Raw genomic sequence first — 16,661 nt, 5'->3', positions numbered from 1 at the left:
GATTGTGAGTATACATAACATGTTCTAAAAGCTGCATCTCATTCACTGAACATTGAAGCAATAAGCCGTGAGAAGCCGTGCTTTACAGTGATTTTAGAACAGCTAAGAGGCGTTGTTAGACATCGAGCAAAGTGGAGTTCTTAAAGTTAGGCGGGAACAGTAGCGAAACAAAGTGGCTGCTAAATAATACATCAGTACCGGTATGAGTGACATTTGGTTAATGCGTTATTACTCAAATGAATCGCTAAGCGGTCCCAAGTATGCTTTTCTTGGGTATTTAACAACAGCTTTGAACTTGGCTCATCCAATCAGAACTGAGGACAGGAACTATCTGCTGTATACCATACACTATACCACACCATTAGTCTTAACTTTGACATATAGTAGTGTGGAATCGACTACCTGTCCACCTTCTTGGGACCCTATGAATTATAGGGCATGGTGCACAGCTTACATGGGTCATTAACTTCAAACAATGTGCTTACTTGGGTCATATTTTCAGCGATAAGACCGAGAGGTGGCTGGACTGTTGCGCTACTTGACCATTTTAACTAAGATAAGCTGTACAGTCATAAAATTTAACAATAACTCTTTAACAATGCTCTGCCACTTCTTTTGATTGAGGTGGCAGATGGTTTGATTAGACATGAGGGCGACAGATCAGCCACCCATAGTACTTAACTAGGGACATGAAGAGCTTATCATAAAAGATTATTCAAGATTAAAAAGTTAGAGAGGCAATAAGATTTTTACTGCCCTATAGAACAATGCAACCATAATGTATTTGCGGTTGTGCTGATAGGCCAAAAAAGCAAAGGACAAATCAGTATTATTATTAGGGTTGGGCAATTCTCATACTCATGATCGTATGATTGGACCTGGAAAAAATGGAAGTTGCCTAAATAGGCAGTACTGCTGCTGACTGAAAGTACCAGTGTGCTGTCAGCTGCCTAGTATGGATGTGATTGCTTTAAATTAGCACATAATTGTACACTGTATTGTTTGATTTATGCTCCAAGTACTGGCCTATAATAAGCTACAGACACAATGTGCTACACTGTATCAATTGGCTCTACCAAGTCGAATACAAGCACAGTGCTGAACTGTGTCGGATGACAATTGTACTCGTAACATCTGTACCGGATACTCATTTTGCCTGATCACCTCTAATTGGACTTGTGTAGGACACTTACATTCCGAAAAAACTGTAAGCTATTTCAAAAGGTAAGGATACAAAAGGAAAAATACAACTGTCAGATTTTTGCAAAACAATAATTTTATTAAGTAAAATAATCACTCTTAAAAGGCATTGACAACAAAAATTAAGAGACTATGCTGAGGATTACTTCCCCTTTAAAGACTAAATCATGAATTTTTAAAGTGATATTCAGATGGTCAACTGAAAATCACAAACATACATAAGTGTAAAAAAAAAAAAACGTATCATCTTCACAAATCCAGTTTGTGATTTGAGTCGGTGAACGATGACGACCAAGATGACTGAAATATGTCGCCACTGCCCCAATGACTCCACATTAATTTAGCATTAGCAATTCAGCAGTGATGTCTGCATGGCTAGTACCACACAACCAAACTTGACATTCCAGTCTAACCTGCTTCTCACACTAGTTTCAGACAAAAAAAAAAGAAACATCTGAATATCGCACGAAAAAAGGAATTACTTTTTAGCAGAATCCAAGTTTTCATCACTGCACAAGCTTATCGGAGGCCATATTTGTACAACTTGACAAAAAGGGCAATTGTCTGCAATCGTGTACCATCTAGTCCAAGAGTATGCAGATTTTGATTCCTACGCAACACGACTCATTTCACTAAATAGCACAACTTCAACCAGAGTAAATAAAGAGCGAAATGAGCTGCTGTAGTGTTTGGGTGGAATGAAAAACCTGCAGACTCTTGGTCCTCCATGGTACTTGACTGGAGACGGTTGTTTTAAGGTGCACTTTAATGCACACCGCTGGTTCCATTTGACAGCATAATTTGTCTTTAGAGTGGAATACAAACAAACATCGACACACACACACACACACTGCAAGTGTTTCCCATACAATGGTATTTTGGGAGGCCCGCCCAGGTAAATTAACGTCCTGCCAAGTACATTTTTGGATTCATTTTGGGTGCAGTGATGCATGAAGCTGGTGGTTCTTGTCGATGTTGCTTTCAAACAATCAAGATTTAATGCTGCCGCCAAAAGTGTTAGTGAACTACAGTGACCATAATTCCATAATTCATTGCACCTATGACCCAGCACATCCGCACTCCTGTGTCTGTGCCAACACAAACTGAATGGAGCAACAGTTTGAAATCATCGATAATGATGGAAGTATAAAAGTCAGCTAATGTTGCAATGCCATTAGCATAGACTAGACCAGCGGTTCTCAACCTTTTTCATATCAAGGACCTTAATTTAGTCCACATTTGGGCCCTGGACCCCCATTTGATGAGATTTTGTCTCTCAAACACAAACCTGAGAATATTTTTATTGTTAGATATGATTTTGTCCAGACTCCCATGACTATCGGTATTGTAGGTAGAGAGATAACAGAGAAACTATGATCAAAACAGTCATTCTTCTACATTCTCTAATTGTGTTAACTGCTTGTAAATTAAATAATGCTGAAGTTTAACAATTCATCAATTTGCTGGAGACCCCCTGGAGCCCCCTCAAGGACCCCACGTTGAGAACCACTGGACTAGACTAAAACACTCTGCCTGAAAAAATATGAATTACTGGGCTCGCTAAATGAAACAAGTCGTCAAAAAACCCTTCTCCCAATGCCGCCAAAGTAAAGCGAAAACATGTGGGAAACACTGCATAGTACAGTATACCACTGTACTCACTTTCATACACGTGCATGCACTTTTATGCACGTGCACGTGTATAACACACGGACTCACGAACCTGCATGTGGCACTTCAAAAGCCTTAAAAAAAAAAAAAATGTGAAAGCCACAGAAAGTCACAGAAAGTTTTCTGTATAAAACAAAGACAAGTCAGACAAAGTACCGTTTCAGGTTCCCGGTCCCGCTGACCTCGTGGGAGCCATTTTCGTTTTGAGGTCCAGTTCAGTTCAAGCCTGCTTGATCAGTGGAGCGGCGGTATACGCAGAGGCACGTCATTGAGTGTGCATCCTTATTCTCGCGGATAAGGACGCACATCCAGCAAGTATCGTTAGTTGAGCCCAAACACTCTCTCACGGGTGCAAGATACAGGAATGTCCTAGGTTCAATCCCCCATCAAACCACCATCGCGTCTTCCAAATTTCGTGTTCGGGAATCCGAATCGGGGGACACGTTCGAGAACACGAGGAAAAAAGCATCTAAAAAAGAGCAAAAACTCCTTATAAACCAGGAAAAAAAGAAAAAAAAAAAGCATTGGCAAAAAATTCCCAAGCTTCTGCTCTAGTGGACCGGCAGACGGGAAGGCAGAAGATGGCGAAGAGACTTTGGGGAAGAGGGACCGGGTTATGGGAAAAGACCCCCCCCCCCCCAAGGATCAGGACCCTAAGCTCTGGAGTGCCATTATCCAACACTGAACGTTTGGGGGGGACTGTAAGTGCCCGTCAAGAGAAAAAAATGGGGGTGATGGGTGTGAGATCTTGGGTCAAATATTATTTTCAGATACTTTTTATAGCTTGCCCACTTACCCAGATAGCTGGGATTTGCCATATAGAACAAACCAGTGAACACCAGAAACTACACAATCACATTACACAAGTATTTGATATAGAGCATAATTTTCTAAGCATGACAGCTTATCCGACACTATATGAACTGTCCTAAGGTTGTAAACCCCACCCATCAGGTACTCCAAAACAATTGCTAAGAATTACTGGAAAATACTATTTGACCCACAGCTGATTTAGTGTATGTGTGTGTGTGTGTGTGTGTGTGGTGGGGGGTCATCAATAAAGAGCTTCCGAGTTGCAGCTTCTGGGTTTCTTGATCTTCTCGATGTTCTTCAGAATCATATCGTGAAGGGTCACCTGGAAAGAACGGAACGGAAATATTAACATTTAGCCGCTTAAAATTATGGTCATGTTTGAATTTAGCATTTAGATTGAGAATCACTTGGTTCACCGAGTACAGTAAGTACACAGAAGTTTGTCTCGACTTTGCTTGGATTTGTCAACTTGGACTTCTCAAACGCTTTCAGCTTTGAACCCAAATGGAAACTGGAATCTAGACTTAACTTAAATATTTTGCAACACTTTCATACGGAAACCCAACGGCAGTAGGCCTGTGACTTATTTTGGGTCACCATCCCTAGTTTGGCACGACATCATTTAGATTACGAGTTACATATTGATAGCTCTGGCTAAACGTTAATCAATAAATTTGTACGACCAAAGTGGATACCTAGTTCATGGCCAAAGTACATGTGATAGGGATGTGTTAAAAGTCAAGGTTTTGAGACTACTTCTACTAATTTGGGCATTTAGCTGACTAGCTTCTCCAAAGTGACTTGCGATGAGTGCAACAGTACAATAAGCTTCAATTTGTAGATCAACAAGTAAACTCTAAACATTTCATCCCCTACAAATGATGCTTGATTGACATACAGATAATTAAACAAACGCTGTGGCGCCCCCCCTCAGGCCAATCGGTGAAATTTTGTCAGTGCAACACCTGCTAGCAAAGCCACTTACCACAGCTAGATGACTAGGAAAGTCCTTGCGAAAGACCAGGGGCCGGATTCACAAATATTCTCAAGTGCCACACACACAGAAAAAAAAAAAGGAAAAAATGCTATTCTCAAAAACAGTTTGTATATATTTTCTTAACTTTCTTCTTATGTTTCTTCCTAAGAAAAAACGTAGGAATAAATGGTATTCTTGAAATGAAAGTTCTAAAATTTGTTCTTGATTTTTTTTCTTAACTTTAAGACGGCCCTTCACCTGTCTTAAAACTCCTACAGTGAAAAGGTAAGCCTCTAATATCATATATTTAAACACACTTTAGACAAGTAGGTTATAGTTCAAAGTCTCCATAGGTTCCCCTACACCTAACATTAAGATTAACATGTATTGTAAAGCTTTATTTGTCTCATGTCTGTTGAAAATAAGCTGCAAATCTTACAGTTACCAACAGCAACCAATGTTTAAATCTCTGCCCTAGTTGCTCTAAATAGGTTTTTCCACAATTGTTTTGTAGATGGAAGCACTTTGGGTTGCCTCCTAGCCTTGTCTCCTAGCCTCCTAGCCTTGTCTCCTAGCCTCAATGATAGTAAGCCTGAAGTTTATTAACCAGAATTAATTCAGGCCCTATTCTGAGAAGTTCTTAAGTAGGAAAATTAAAGAAATTCATAAGAAATTAGGCTGTTACTAAGAAAATATTGAGGAATTGCACTTAAGAGCCTTCTTAATAACTTCCTAAAATTTCCTCTTATGTCATTTCTTAAGATCTATCTTAAGAACACATTGGTGAATCCGGCCCCAGATTAGTTCCTTTTTCGTGGTGTAGATAGGGCTTTTAAAATCATACTGACACATTGCTAGAATGCGACACTCACGTATTGATTCCTGAGCTCTGAGATGATGATCTTCAGACTGATGTACTCCTTCTCATCGATCTCTGACACTGTCCTCCTGTAGTCCTCCTAAAGAGGGCGAGAATGAGAGAGGAAGAAAGAGAGACAGAGAAAGAAATAGAGAAGAGGGAAGAGAGACAAAGAAGATGAATGAGAGAGAGAGATGAAATGGATTAAGAAACAGGAGATGACATAAATGAGAATGCAAGCGAACACAAGCTTTCTCAGAGGAATGCTTGACTCTACTTATGTACCATCTGCCCCACACACACACTGCTCACCACATGAGGGTACTTGGTGATTTTGGAGACCAGCTTGGCTCTGGTAATGTAATATCTGGAGATCTGGTCCAGGTAAGACGCCGCCTCTCCCTCCACCGTCCTCAGCTCTGCCACCGTCTCCTCCTGCAAACGGACGGACCCGAGGCAAACCGATGAAAACAAAGACACCTCAACACTTGAACGATGCTCCTTCGGTGGTTTAATCGGCAACATTTCAACCTCGACTTCGTCTCCATCGGGCTTACAGTCTTGTGTGCCAAGGGTTTTTTTTTTAAAATCATTTTTTAAATCCTTTACATTCTAGCGAGCCAGTGCCATCGCTAGAAAGATTTGCGTCTCAGAAATAAACAGAATTCTGCACAGTCAGACTTTGTCGTCACGGAACTTTAATATATTACATCATATCGTGGTTGCGTCAAATTGAGAACCCCATATCGTGTATTGAATTGTGAGATAAGCAGAACGTCCCATCCCTACATTATGGTTTACAGCACTTTATTTTGTTATTGCGCAGTATCTAATTAATCAAAGGAAGTAAAAGATACACATACACCACCAACACTACCCTAAAACACCAAAGAGCAGTAACTGTGTGAGTAATGACACTAAGAAAAAAAGGAATTTGACACTTATGTCCTGAACTGCCAAAAGTATTGTTGGTATAGAGGTGGGCTTTATATCCTTTAGTAACAAAGAAGGGTATAATTTTTGTTTGTATGAAATCTAAACCGCAGTCTTGACCTTTGGCCTAGAAAACTCACAAAAATGTGTGCTATTTTCCTTTTTACGGCAGAAGAGATAGATAGATAGATAGATAGATAGATAGATAGATAGATAGATAGATAGATGCAGAAGCGATGTAGACGGAAATATGGATAGACAGACAGGAACAACCGATGTACACCACTATCACCAAAATTTTTAACCGTTTCCCCATTCTTAATGAGATATTTCAATGAAAACGATGTGACTGCACACACTGATCTGCTGGTTTGTACTGTGCGAGTGCTGCCCCCTAGTGCCAAATAAGGTAACTGCAAAAAAATGCATCTGTGGTTCATCACCTTCCATCCAAAGGCTTCAATTTTCCTGATTCTGTTTTCAAGGATTTGATTTGTTTTTTGGGGATTTTTGAAAATGCAATAACTTTACATTTGCTTGTTTTAAATCACTGAAACAAAGTAAAAGTTGAACAATGCCTACATTAAACATCTTTGGTCACCTCTGCATATAAAAAGAAGACATTTTGAATTCCTATAATAGCGCCCCTTTAAAACCCTATCCTGGTCATTTGGGTATGCTTTTGCATTATGTTGATATGGGCAAGATAGGCAATTATGTTTTAAATAATTGGAAAGACAAGAACACAGAGTACAGCGATTTTTTAAATCATAATTATTATTAATGATATAATTATTGATTACTACCAAAGCTTTGGCAATATATACCGAATGGGGCACAGCTTTTAACTTACAATTATTACTAGCCATACACGAATAAAGAATTAACAGATCTTTTAACATAAGAAGCTAAGAAGCACTCCAGCATCCTATCTGTTTTCCAAATATCTGAAACAGGATTTTTCCGGGTCTGGTGCCTTGAAGTGAGGACTGACCTGTATGGATACTCCAAAGTTGTTTCCATCTTCTATCCTGGGGATGAGAAGCTGGACCCACATCTTCACCTGCCAGGCAGAGAACAGAGAGGAGAGATGTTAATGTCAGGATCTCCTCACTGTGTAAAAGACAAATGGCCGATATACTGTATATGTTGCGGGATCAAGGGGCCTCATTGATTGAGAAATAAACATAAACATAACACGATCATTTTATATCAGAGGTGTGAAAAACTAAATATCTAGGACTTTTCAGTGCAATATGGTTTTAATAGGATAAAGACTTGGTAAGAGCATCATGAGTTTGATTTCTAGAATCAGTTTCAACTTCAATAAAATTCAATCATTCCATACAAATTCAGAAAACAGAATTTAAATTCAGTGCTGGAACAAATCTCATCACTTTCAATCTGAGTCATTTACACAAACACAAGATCTCAAGTCAAGACTTTAGAAACCTTTTCAAGTCATCAGAGTACAAGTCAGAGTCAAGTCCCAAGTCACCAGAACCCAAGTCAAGTCAAGTCTCAAGTCTTCTCTTCATGCATCAAGTCAAGTCTCAAACAGTCTGTGTGAGAAGCTTTTAGAAATGAGGCCCCGGGGTCCTGCACCTGCAGCTTCACCTGATCCGGCCAAACACGGTAGAGGGAGTATTTAATATGGTGATGGAAATTCCTGCAGGATTATTCATAATTACGTTTAAGGGAGTGAATATCATCTGGTTTGCATGTGTGTGCACATGTGGGTAGGAGTCAATTCAATCAATTGAGGAGGAGGAAGAGATTTTCTTCAAGATTCAAGTCCTGAAAGACCTTCGGCATAAGAAGGTCGGCATATCCAAACAACTGAGAATGAATACTTCACCAATTCGCAGGGAATGTATTAATATTTTCATGCACAGCGACTCACCGTGTTGCATTTCTCGATGAGCGTCCTGATCTCGGGTTTGACTCGCTCAATCAGGTCCACCAGCTGCGCGTTGCTCCTCATCATCCCCTCTGGCATCACCAGCACTTTGGTTCCCCCTGGAACCAACGGCAGAGTCACGGACCAGAGTCACAAAATCCTCATCGCTCGTTAACCGGGAACAAATTTACATGGTACTGCTTTCACTGAGGATCACGTTGTAAATAAAATTTGCTATTAAAAAATGGGGGACTAAAGTAAATACCTTGGCAGTTTTCATCAGCTACTCCATCTTCCATCTTCCTCTTTTTGGCATTCTGCTGTGGACAAACAGAAGTCATTTCATTTTTTTACCATTGCTTATCCGAGGAAAAGTTTTTAATCCAGGTACTTATCCAAGGAAGGGTTTTGGTGTTTATATTCATACAGTTACACACGTTCACATGTGGGAGCTGCCCATCTACTGTTGGCTACTGAACGACTGCCTCGGAAGTGCTGCACACACATAGTTTTGCTATCTGGGGGTTGTGATCAGGTCAGCACCGAATAAACAGGATATTATACAAGGTGAAAACAGGAACAGGGGGAATGTCCACTGACGCACTTGAGGTGTATCCAAATAGTCTGAATAATCGCAATCTTGATGAAAAAAAAAAAAGAGTGTACTTGTTTTTTCCCCCCACAAGCACAGGAATTTGAGAAATACATCAATTCAAAAATCCAAAAATAACCTCAAGCATCACATCTCCGCAAACGGTCGAGTTCATAGGTGACATGGAAAAGGAAAAGTTCCAAGTGGCTTTGACTTCCAGGTCAGCTGAGTCTTTCGTTTCATATTACTATACACCGTTTCCTCTGTAATCATTTTGTGGCAGCCTGGGGTTTTTGTGACCATCGGGGGTCGCCATTTTGGTTCCAACACAGGCTGCAGCGCTAAAACTATTACATTGTTTTGAAAGAAGTACATTTCAAAATTTTACATAAGATATACCCTGCTAATTGTCTTATTGCTAAGTTTACAGACATTGATGTTTCTTGTACCTTCTGCAAACATAATATAGAAACAATTTCTCACCCATTTTTTTATTGTGAAATATCTCGAAAATTTTGGACAGATCTAGAGTCTCACTTTTTTGAAGCTGCTAACTCTGTCTACTCTTTCAATCTTAGGGATATTATTTGTTACTATGATGGCGCTCTTGAATATCTGATTAATTTTGTTATCCTATATGCATATATATATATATAATATATATATAAGTTTTTTATTCACGAGCAAAAGTTTTCTAAATCACTTCCTAAGATCTCACCTTTTCTTCTAGAACTGAATTCTCTACTTAAATCACTCAGTTTAGTAAACAACAAAAAAAGTAATAAGCTATTGAAACATTATGGAACTTTTTTCCCTGAAACCTCCTGTCTAAATGTTTATATTTGTGTACTGTGTTTCTTATTTGTGTACTCCTGTTTCTTATTTTTATGTAATTGTCTTTTACATTTTTCCCTCTATGTTCCTCATATCAAATTTAAGGACACAAAAGTATATATGTGCTGCTATTGTTCACCTGAATGTTTGTATATTATCCTTTTGTTAATAAAAAAAAACCCCCAAAAAACCCCATTGTTTTGTTTAATTTATATTTTCTCTGGCAGTGCTGAATGAATGCAGGCAAAAATCTGTGACCGTTTCCAGTTCTTGGAAACCCTGTGAGAGTTAATGAGCCATTTTGTTTACAACTCATTACTCTCTGGAACCCAAAATAACAAAGGCCGCATACCTCTGTCGGGGAAATTTTAGAGCGTCTTTATCATTTATTCGCATGGCAGTTTTTCAGCATGGGGTCAGGAATCCAGGTTCTGCTCGGGGGTCCAGATGGACTGTTATGGCATTCGGAAATGAAGCTATCCCTGTGTGATCCAAGTAATGAGCTAAACTGCTCTGAAAACAGATCGCAGCATTGCTCCCATAGGGGTAGAACAAGTTTCATGACCCTAGGCCCCATGAAATAACTCAAAACCTGTGTTTTTAAATGGGCTTCAAAAATGCATGGTTGTCTATCGGAAAATACCTTATTTCCTCTAATAGTGGCCGGTAGTCAATTAAAAGCCAGGTCACCGATAATGGCCGGGGCCGTGGTCGACATGAACAAATAAAGGCCGGCCCCAAATACAGGCCGGGGGAAACAAACAAAGGAAAAAACAACGGTGCCTGTTATATAATGTAACTGTAGTTTGTAGTAATGTACAAGTGCCACAAGATGGCAGTATGCCACAAGACGGCTCGGCCGGCGGAAGTCTCTGGAGCGTGCCGTCGTCGATTACCGTAATTATCGGTACTGCATTGCAGTAACAAAAAAAAGGCTACCTAACGAACCCCAACAGAAGCAGATCAGAAAACAAGGAGACTTCGTACTAAAATATGAGCAAATATACTTATCAAACAGAGGGAATTAGAAATAACGGCCTGTCTCTAATATAAGCCTGCTTCCAATAAAGGCCTGGTACCCTCTGCAGTTGAGGTAAATAAAAGCCTGGGCCAATATTAGAGGAAATACGGTAAGGCTGTTTTTTTCCCCAAGTTTTTGAAGTTTTATTAGAAGATACAAAGTCTTCCCTCAGACAGGTCATGGACTTGGTTCCTCTAAGACTAGTATATGCATGCAGCCATGTTCCCCGGTCCACAGATGTCATGCACAGGCCGTAATGGTTGTGATGATGGACTCCAGCATTCAATGTTTTCGCAGGTCAAATAACTATTTAAAATAGATCAATTTCATTTCCAGCGATTGTTTGGCATAACTGGGACCAGCTAGTAAGTGTCTGGATTTCATATGATAGATGACCCAGATGTAATATAGACTTACCGTATCCAGGCCATCATGGCTGTTAGTGAAGAGGATTGGGTCTGGGACTTTGAACTTGATCTCCGAGTGGATTTCCTTCAGGTCACTCACATTGAGAACGGGCTCCTGGGGGGAGAAGACATGGAATATTGTTTTTTTGAAGGAGGGGAGTGGGGGGACTTGTGCAAACAAAAGCTTAAAAAGTAAATATTTAATAGGAGAGAAATAGATCATAAAAAATAAATATAATAATACTGATATGCACAGTCATTTTAGAAAAAATGGGTTTGTGAACAGGCCACCTTATAAAAACAAAAATATTAAGATAACTAGAAATAACCGCCTTGTGGTTGTATGCCTCCGCCAATAAACTTTGTTTTATCATTGCAAGGACAGTCTTTATTTATTGAACATATATAATTAATGTGATTATTAGGTCAACTTAAAGGATTTTGGTGTCTGCAAAAGTAAGTGACAGCACTTCCACCGTTTTTGTAGAATGACCCAAGACCGTTTTCTCAGCGTGTGAAAATTTTGTCATAATTAGCGTATGAATTCTTGAGTTATGGCCAAAAAAATCTTTTGTGAGGTCACAGTGACCTTGACCTTTGACCTTTGACCACCAAATTCTAATCAGTTCATCCTTGAGTCCAAGTGGACGTTTGTGCCAGATGTAATGAAATTCCCTCCAGGCGTTCCTGAGATATTGCGTTCAGGAGAATGGGACGGACGTAGGAGAAGGCAAACTCAAACTCAAAGCTCAACATGCATATTGTTTTCACAGACTGGCTTTTTTGAAGATATTCTGACAAACCCAAACAAACCCATTTGGACTCATTGTTAGCAGCGAGAGGGAACGGAGCTCGCCGTTTCAACTGACAGCTGACTCGGGAGTCAATAAGTACTACAGCTACGTAAGAGACCAAATCCAAAATTGCACTCGAACTTATCCTTGAAGTGTGAATGTAGTCTAGAAGCTACCTTCATACCATGGTCAGGCCACTTACCTTCAGAAAGGCATCCAACTCCAGAAGTTTCTTAGGGAAAAAGCTGGCAACCAGGTGCTCAGCCTAGCAAACAAGAGAGATTGTTGTTATATAATACCCCATTTTTCAAGGCCAGTACTCAGGAAATACCAGCTAAAAAATACTACATACTCTTCTAATAGAGTGCTAACCCGAAATATAAACTGAATCAAAGCAGTCAATGAGATCACTGGAGACAATTTGCACTTGGCTGCATCATATGTCACAACAACCAGCCCTAGAAAGTAATGTAACTTGTAATGTAATGGCCCCTCTGTTCTGATTGGCTAACCGTTTCAAGAGTGAAACGTGAGACACCGCAGCCAGGCAGCTACAGGTAGGGAAAACTCTCCGGTAATAAACAATGACAACCACTCAACCACTTTGAAAAAAACACTTTGTTAGTCTATTATTTCTTACAAAAATTATAATGAGCTCGCTTTTCTAACATGGATTGTGTGGATTTAGTTGCCGACCGTGCGTTTTGATACTTTCACCATGTTTAGATAGACCATCCAACTCCTTTATAAGGCAAGGGGAATCCTGTTTTCCACCATATGGGACCTTTAAGACACAGGGTCAAAAACTTATGGAAATAGTTCAATGACTGAACAATTACTTGGCCAGGTGCTGAGATTTCTTGCTTTGAAACCTCACTTTCTTGCCCGACTGTTTTGGACACTAATCTACTTGCATTTTCAACAGCTAAACGATGGAGGATGGTGTTCTCAAGCCAAATAAAGCAAGTGATACAGCAATAGTAACGGTTACAGTATTTTGCATGGTGATATTTTAGTGTAGTTTCTGTATGTCTTGGTGATAGATATAAGATACTCACCTCACTGGTGATCTGCTCCCTGAACGTATCCACCTGTGAAAAGATGGACTGGAAGTTAAGAGTTGTTCTTTAATTTACCACCAGTGCCAGACGCTTTTACTCTCAAAACTCTCTCAAAATACTTTTTGCAGGCCTTATTTTCTTGATTTGATAGGAAGCTTTTGGTGTTATATATAGTTTACACCAGTGATTCTCAACCTTTTTCATATCATGGACCCCTAATTTAATACACATTTTGGCCACGGACCCCCATTTGATGAGAATTTGTCTCTTGAGAATTGTTGTATTGTCAGATATGATTTTGTCCAGAAGTCCCTGACTATCTGTACTGTAGGTAGAGAGATAACAGTGAAACTATGACCAAAACAGTCATTCTTCTACCTTCTCTAATTGTGTTAACTTCTTGTAAATGAAAGAACGGTGAAGTTTAATAATTCATCAATTTACTGGGGACCCCCTGGAACCCCCTCAAGGACCCCTGGTGGTCCCCGGACCCCACGTTGAGAACCACTGGTTCACACAGACAGTGCTCCTGTCCCTACTAACTACGCCATATCAGTCTTAAAATGAAGATTAATTTCCACAGCGACAAATATCAGAATATGTGAGATGACGGGGCTCTAAAACCACAGGGAATATGGAGTCATATGTATATGGGGACGGTACAAAATCACTTTTTTCCACTTCTAATTCACTTATTAAGACCTGGATTATTTAAATTATGTAAAGACAACCTAAGAGCGCACACAAACATTTATAGTCAAATGAAACCCATTCAGACCCCCAAATGGGAAGCAAAAGCTATACACTACTTTTTTTCACATGACATCTTTATTCATTTTTCCTTTAGGCAGTAAGAAAACGCATACTCTAGTGAGCTGTTTCCTACTAAATTACATAGGAAAAAGCCTGCAAAATCATTAAGCAGCTGTTTCACATATAGAACAGCAATTCAGCCCACATGAGGCGCATAATGGTGATGAAATAGAGTACTAGCTTAAAATACAATATTAAAGTCCTGGCGCAAAATCTAGCTAGCAGCTGCCGGCCAGCTAACACAAAGTTCACAGAAACAGAAGTGAAATATGTAAAACAAGAGTTAATGTTAGCTAACCACACATCACACACAGGCTCAGTAGCTACAGACAGTGTGCTAAGGCCTTGCATCTTCATCACCACCATCAAAGGAGAACAAACAGCCTCACCTTCGTCTTCAGTTCGCTGTCTACCTTCAGAAGGGAGGACATGGCTTGGGGGGAAAAACGGGAAAAACGCGACCGTACGACGAAGCTAAAGGTTTTAAAAAAAGAGAATAAAGCCTCTCTCTGGTAGCAACTGTTGTTTGAATCACACCGCACGCACGCACGGCACCCAAGTCAGGTTGTGACGTAATCACAAAGCGACACGTCTACGACCCGCGTGGACTTGGGGTGCGTTTGTTTCTGTTTTACCCGAGAGCAAGGAGGTTCTATATTTTTTTTATTTTTTATTTTTTTTATTGAACAAATCCATGTACAAACCTCATGGCTTTGAAACCATCACAATAAATCAATAGGATCAGGTGCTTACCAAAGACAGAAAAAAGACAAATCAAAACAGAAAAGAGATTACAATAATAGTACATATAACAAAAAGAAAAAATAATAATAATAACAATAATAACTTAAAGGGCTAGGGCTTTTTTTTTAGGAGGTTCTATATTAACCCCGAGAGAGTTTTTTTGTTGTTGTTTTTGTTGTTTTTTGTTAAACGTTTTTATTGAAGTTCACATGATTATCACAACATTCTTTTTTTTTTTATTATTATTATTTTTTATTTACTATTTTATTACAACAAGTATACATACAACAACAATATCAACAAGTTCTCAACACTTTGTGTATACAACTTGATCACAATCATACAATTACAAACACGCCAGGGGGACTAAAGGTTAATAATAAAGACAAAAATAAAGACAAGAAATTGTTAAATAAATATCTTGTAAAGCTTAAAGTGGTTATAGTTCTAACAGCTTTTTTGTTTGTACATTCGGATATTGAAGAAATGTATTGTTTGATATATATGCAGTCGCCTCTGGAAAGTTTGGCTTTTTGCTTAAGAATTTGGAGCCGTGAATATAAAATTTGGTCAAAATAATAAGCTAATTAATTAAATAGAACTGCGAGCAGAGATTACCCGAGAGCGGTTTTTCGGTCTTTGGGCCAATGGGATGACGACATATGGGAACGCCGCTCTCCTCGGCGAACCTGTATATTAAATCCAGCAAACCCAGCAAACCCACCTCCAGCTTTTTGGCTACTTTTTGTTTTTTGTGGTTGATTGTGTGGATTTTAAGTTCCTTTAAATGCTTATTTGTCATTTCGCTTTGCTGGATAGCAGTCAGCTGTGGGAAAATACAGGGATTTTTATTATGAAAAGCCATTCATTTATGGTTCTGTCTATACACACACCCGCACACGCCAGTCAGTGTTTACACACGGACAGATTTCACATGAGTACCGATTTGCGCCGCCCAAACTTGTCCCGCCTGTACTTATACTGAACTTACTGTACTGTCAAGACAGTTTATCAATTTTTGCAGTTATCGTCGTTTCATGAGGTTTACTTACTTTGAAGACACGTTGAGTCTTTTCTGCTGTTTTAGCAACGGTTCTGTTTGCTATCGTTGACTGACGAATTCGACACATTTGCGAGGGGCGGGAGGAGTTTGTGAAGGAGCAAGAGAGAAAAGTTTTTCGAGAAGTTTTCTTTAAGTTGTTTTAAACAAAAATGGCGTGTGAAGGAAATGGGATATCAGGTAAACTTCACAAGAAACCTTTTTTTCACCGACTGTCGATGTGACAGTGAAGTGAACGGCAGCTACTTGGTTACTTGGCTACTTGGTTATTATTACAAATACAGTGAAGTGGTAACATACTCATTTTTACATTGTTACATTTTTTCTATATTGACCCTGGCTGTATTGGGTTCAGGAAGCGACAGCATTGTCACAGAATGTGTTTAAAGTAAAGTAGCCAGTGGATGTGATACTGTAAACGATATGATATCAGCTATATGATATTAGCTTTAATGTGGTATTATAGTATTCAGTAGTAGTCAAGTGTAAACTAATGTTGGTTTCATTTCTCCACAGATGAAAGGATAGGAGAAGCGCTGATCAAGGAGTAAGTTTCATATTGAGCTATCGTGACACAATTACACAATTATGTTGTTCCAGTAAATAGTAATTAACATCTCTCACAATCCGAAACATTAGGGAATACTATTTGGAAATTAAGAGTTTTATCATACTTAATTACCATAAAGTTCAATGTCATTATTTAACATATGATTGTGCATAGGTTAGCTGATGTTGTTGCATATCAATATCAAAGTAATTTCTTAGGATTATCTTTGCTAGTTTGTCCATATTGCCCAGCCCTGTTACATTGAAAAGGGCCGGATGGCAGCCATGATAGGTGTAGACATTTGAATAATTTTTTCAGACCTGCCGAATACAATTTTGAACCCAAACTTAGTAAAATGTTTGACAACATATTGATAACTGTGTGTGAACTTAAACAACACCGCAATGCTAGTTATGGGTAGAAACCAGGTTAG

At 39.2% G+C, this 16,661-nt stretch overlaps 1 protein-coding gene across 3 annotated transcripts; it reads right to left on the bottom strand.

Annotated features, from left to right (window-relative positions):
* Window positions 1-1,302: 1,302 nt before the first annotated feature.
* On the bottom strand, window positions 1,303-14,403 carry LOC139667488 (proteasome activator complex subunit 3-like). Of its 3 annotated transcripts, XM_071546962.1 has the most exons (11): window positions 14,264-14,403; window positions 13,059-13,091; window positions 12,203-12,265; window positions 11,217-11,321; window positions 8,796-8,804; window positions 8,624-8,672; window positions 8,356-8,471; window positions 7,447-7,515; window positions 5,832-5,954; window positions 5,533-5,619; window positions 1,303-4,006 (listed from the first exon to the last, which is right to left on the bottom strand). In XM_071546962.1, exons 1-11 carry the CDS (start codon window positions 14,303-14,305, stop codon window positions 3,926-3,928), a joined length of 777 nt encoding a protein of 258 aa, XP_071403063.1. In that variant the 5' UTR covers window positions 14,306-14,403; the 3' UTR covers window positions 1,303-3,925. The 3 variants fall into 3 exon arrangements, with proteins under 3 accessions (XP_071403063.1, XP_071403061.1, XP_071403062.1); XM_071546960.1 differs by lacking the exon at window positions 8,796-8,804 and having other exon boundaries at window positions 8,618-8,672; XM_071546961.1 differs by lacking the exon at window positions 8,796-8,804.
* Between the last annotated feature and the right edge of the window lie 2,258 nt (window positions 14,404-16,661).

The sequence above is a fragment of the Centroberyx affinis genome, unplaced genomic scaffold (assembly GCF_046629955.1).
Source record: "Centroberyx affinis isolate AG114_WGS23_722 - 3 ecotype Tasmania unplaced genomic scaffold, CSIRO-AGI_Caff_v1 ptg005558l_1, whole genome shotgun sequence".
Taxonomy (NCBI): Eukaryota; Metazoa; Chordata; class Actinopteri; order Beryciformes; family Berycidae; genus Centroberyx; species Centroberyx affinis.
This window is presented reverse-complemented; position numbering and strand designations above follow the sequence as displayed.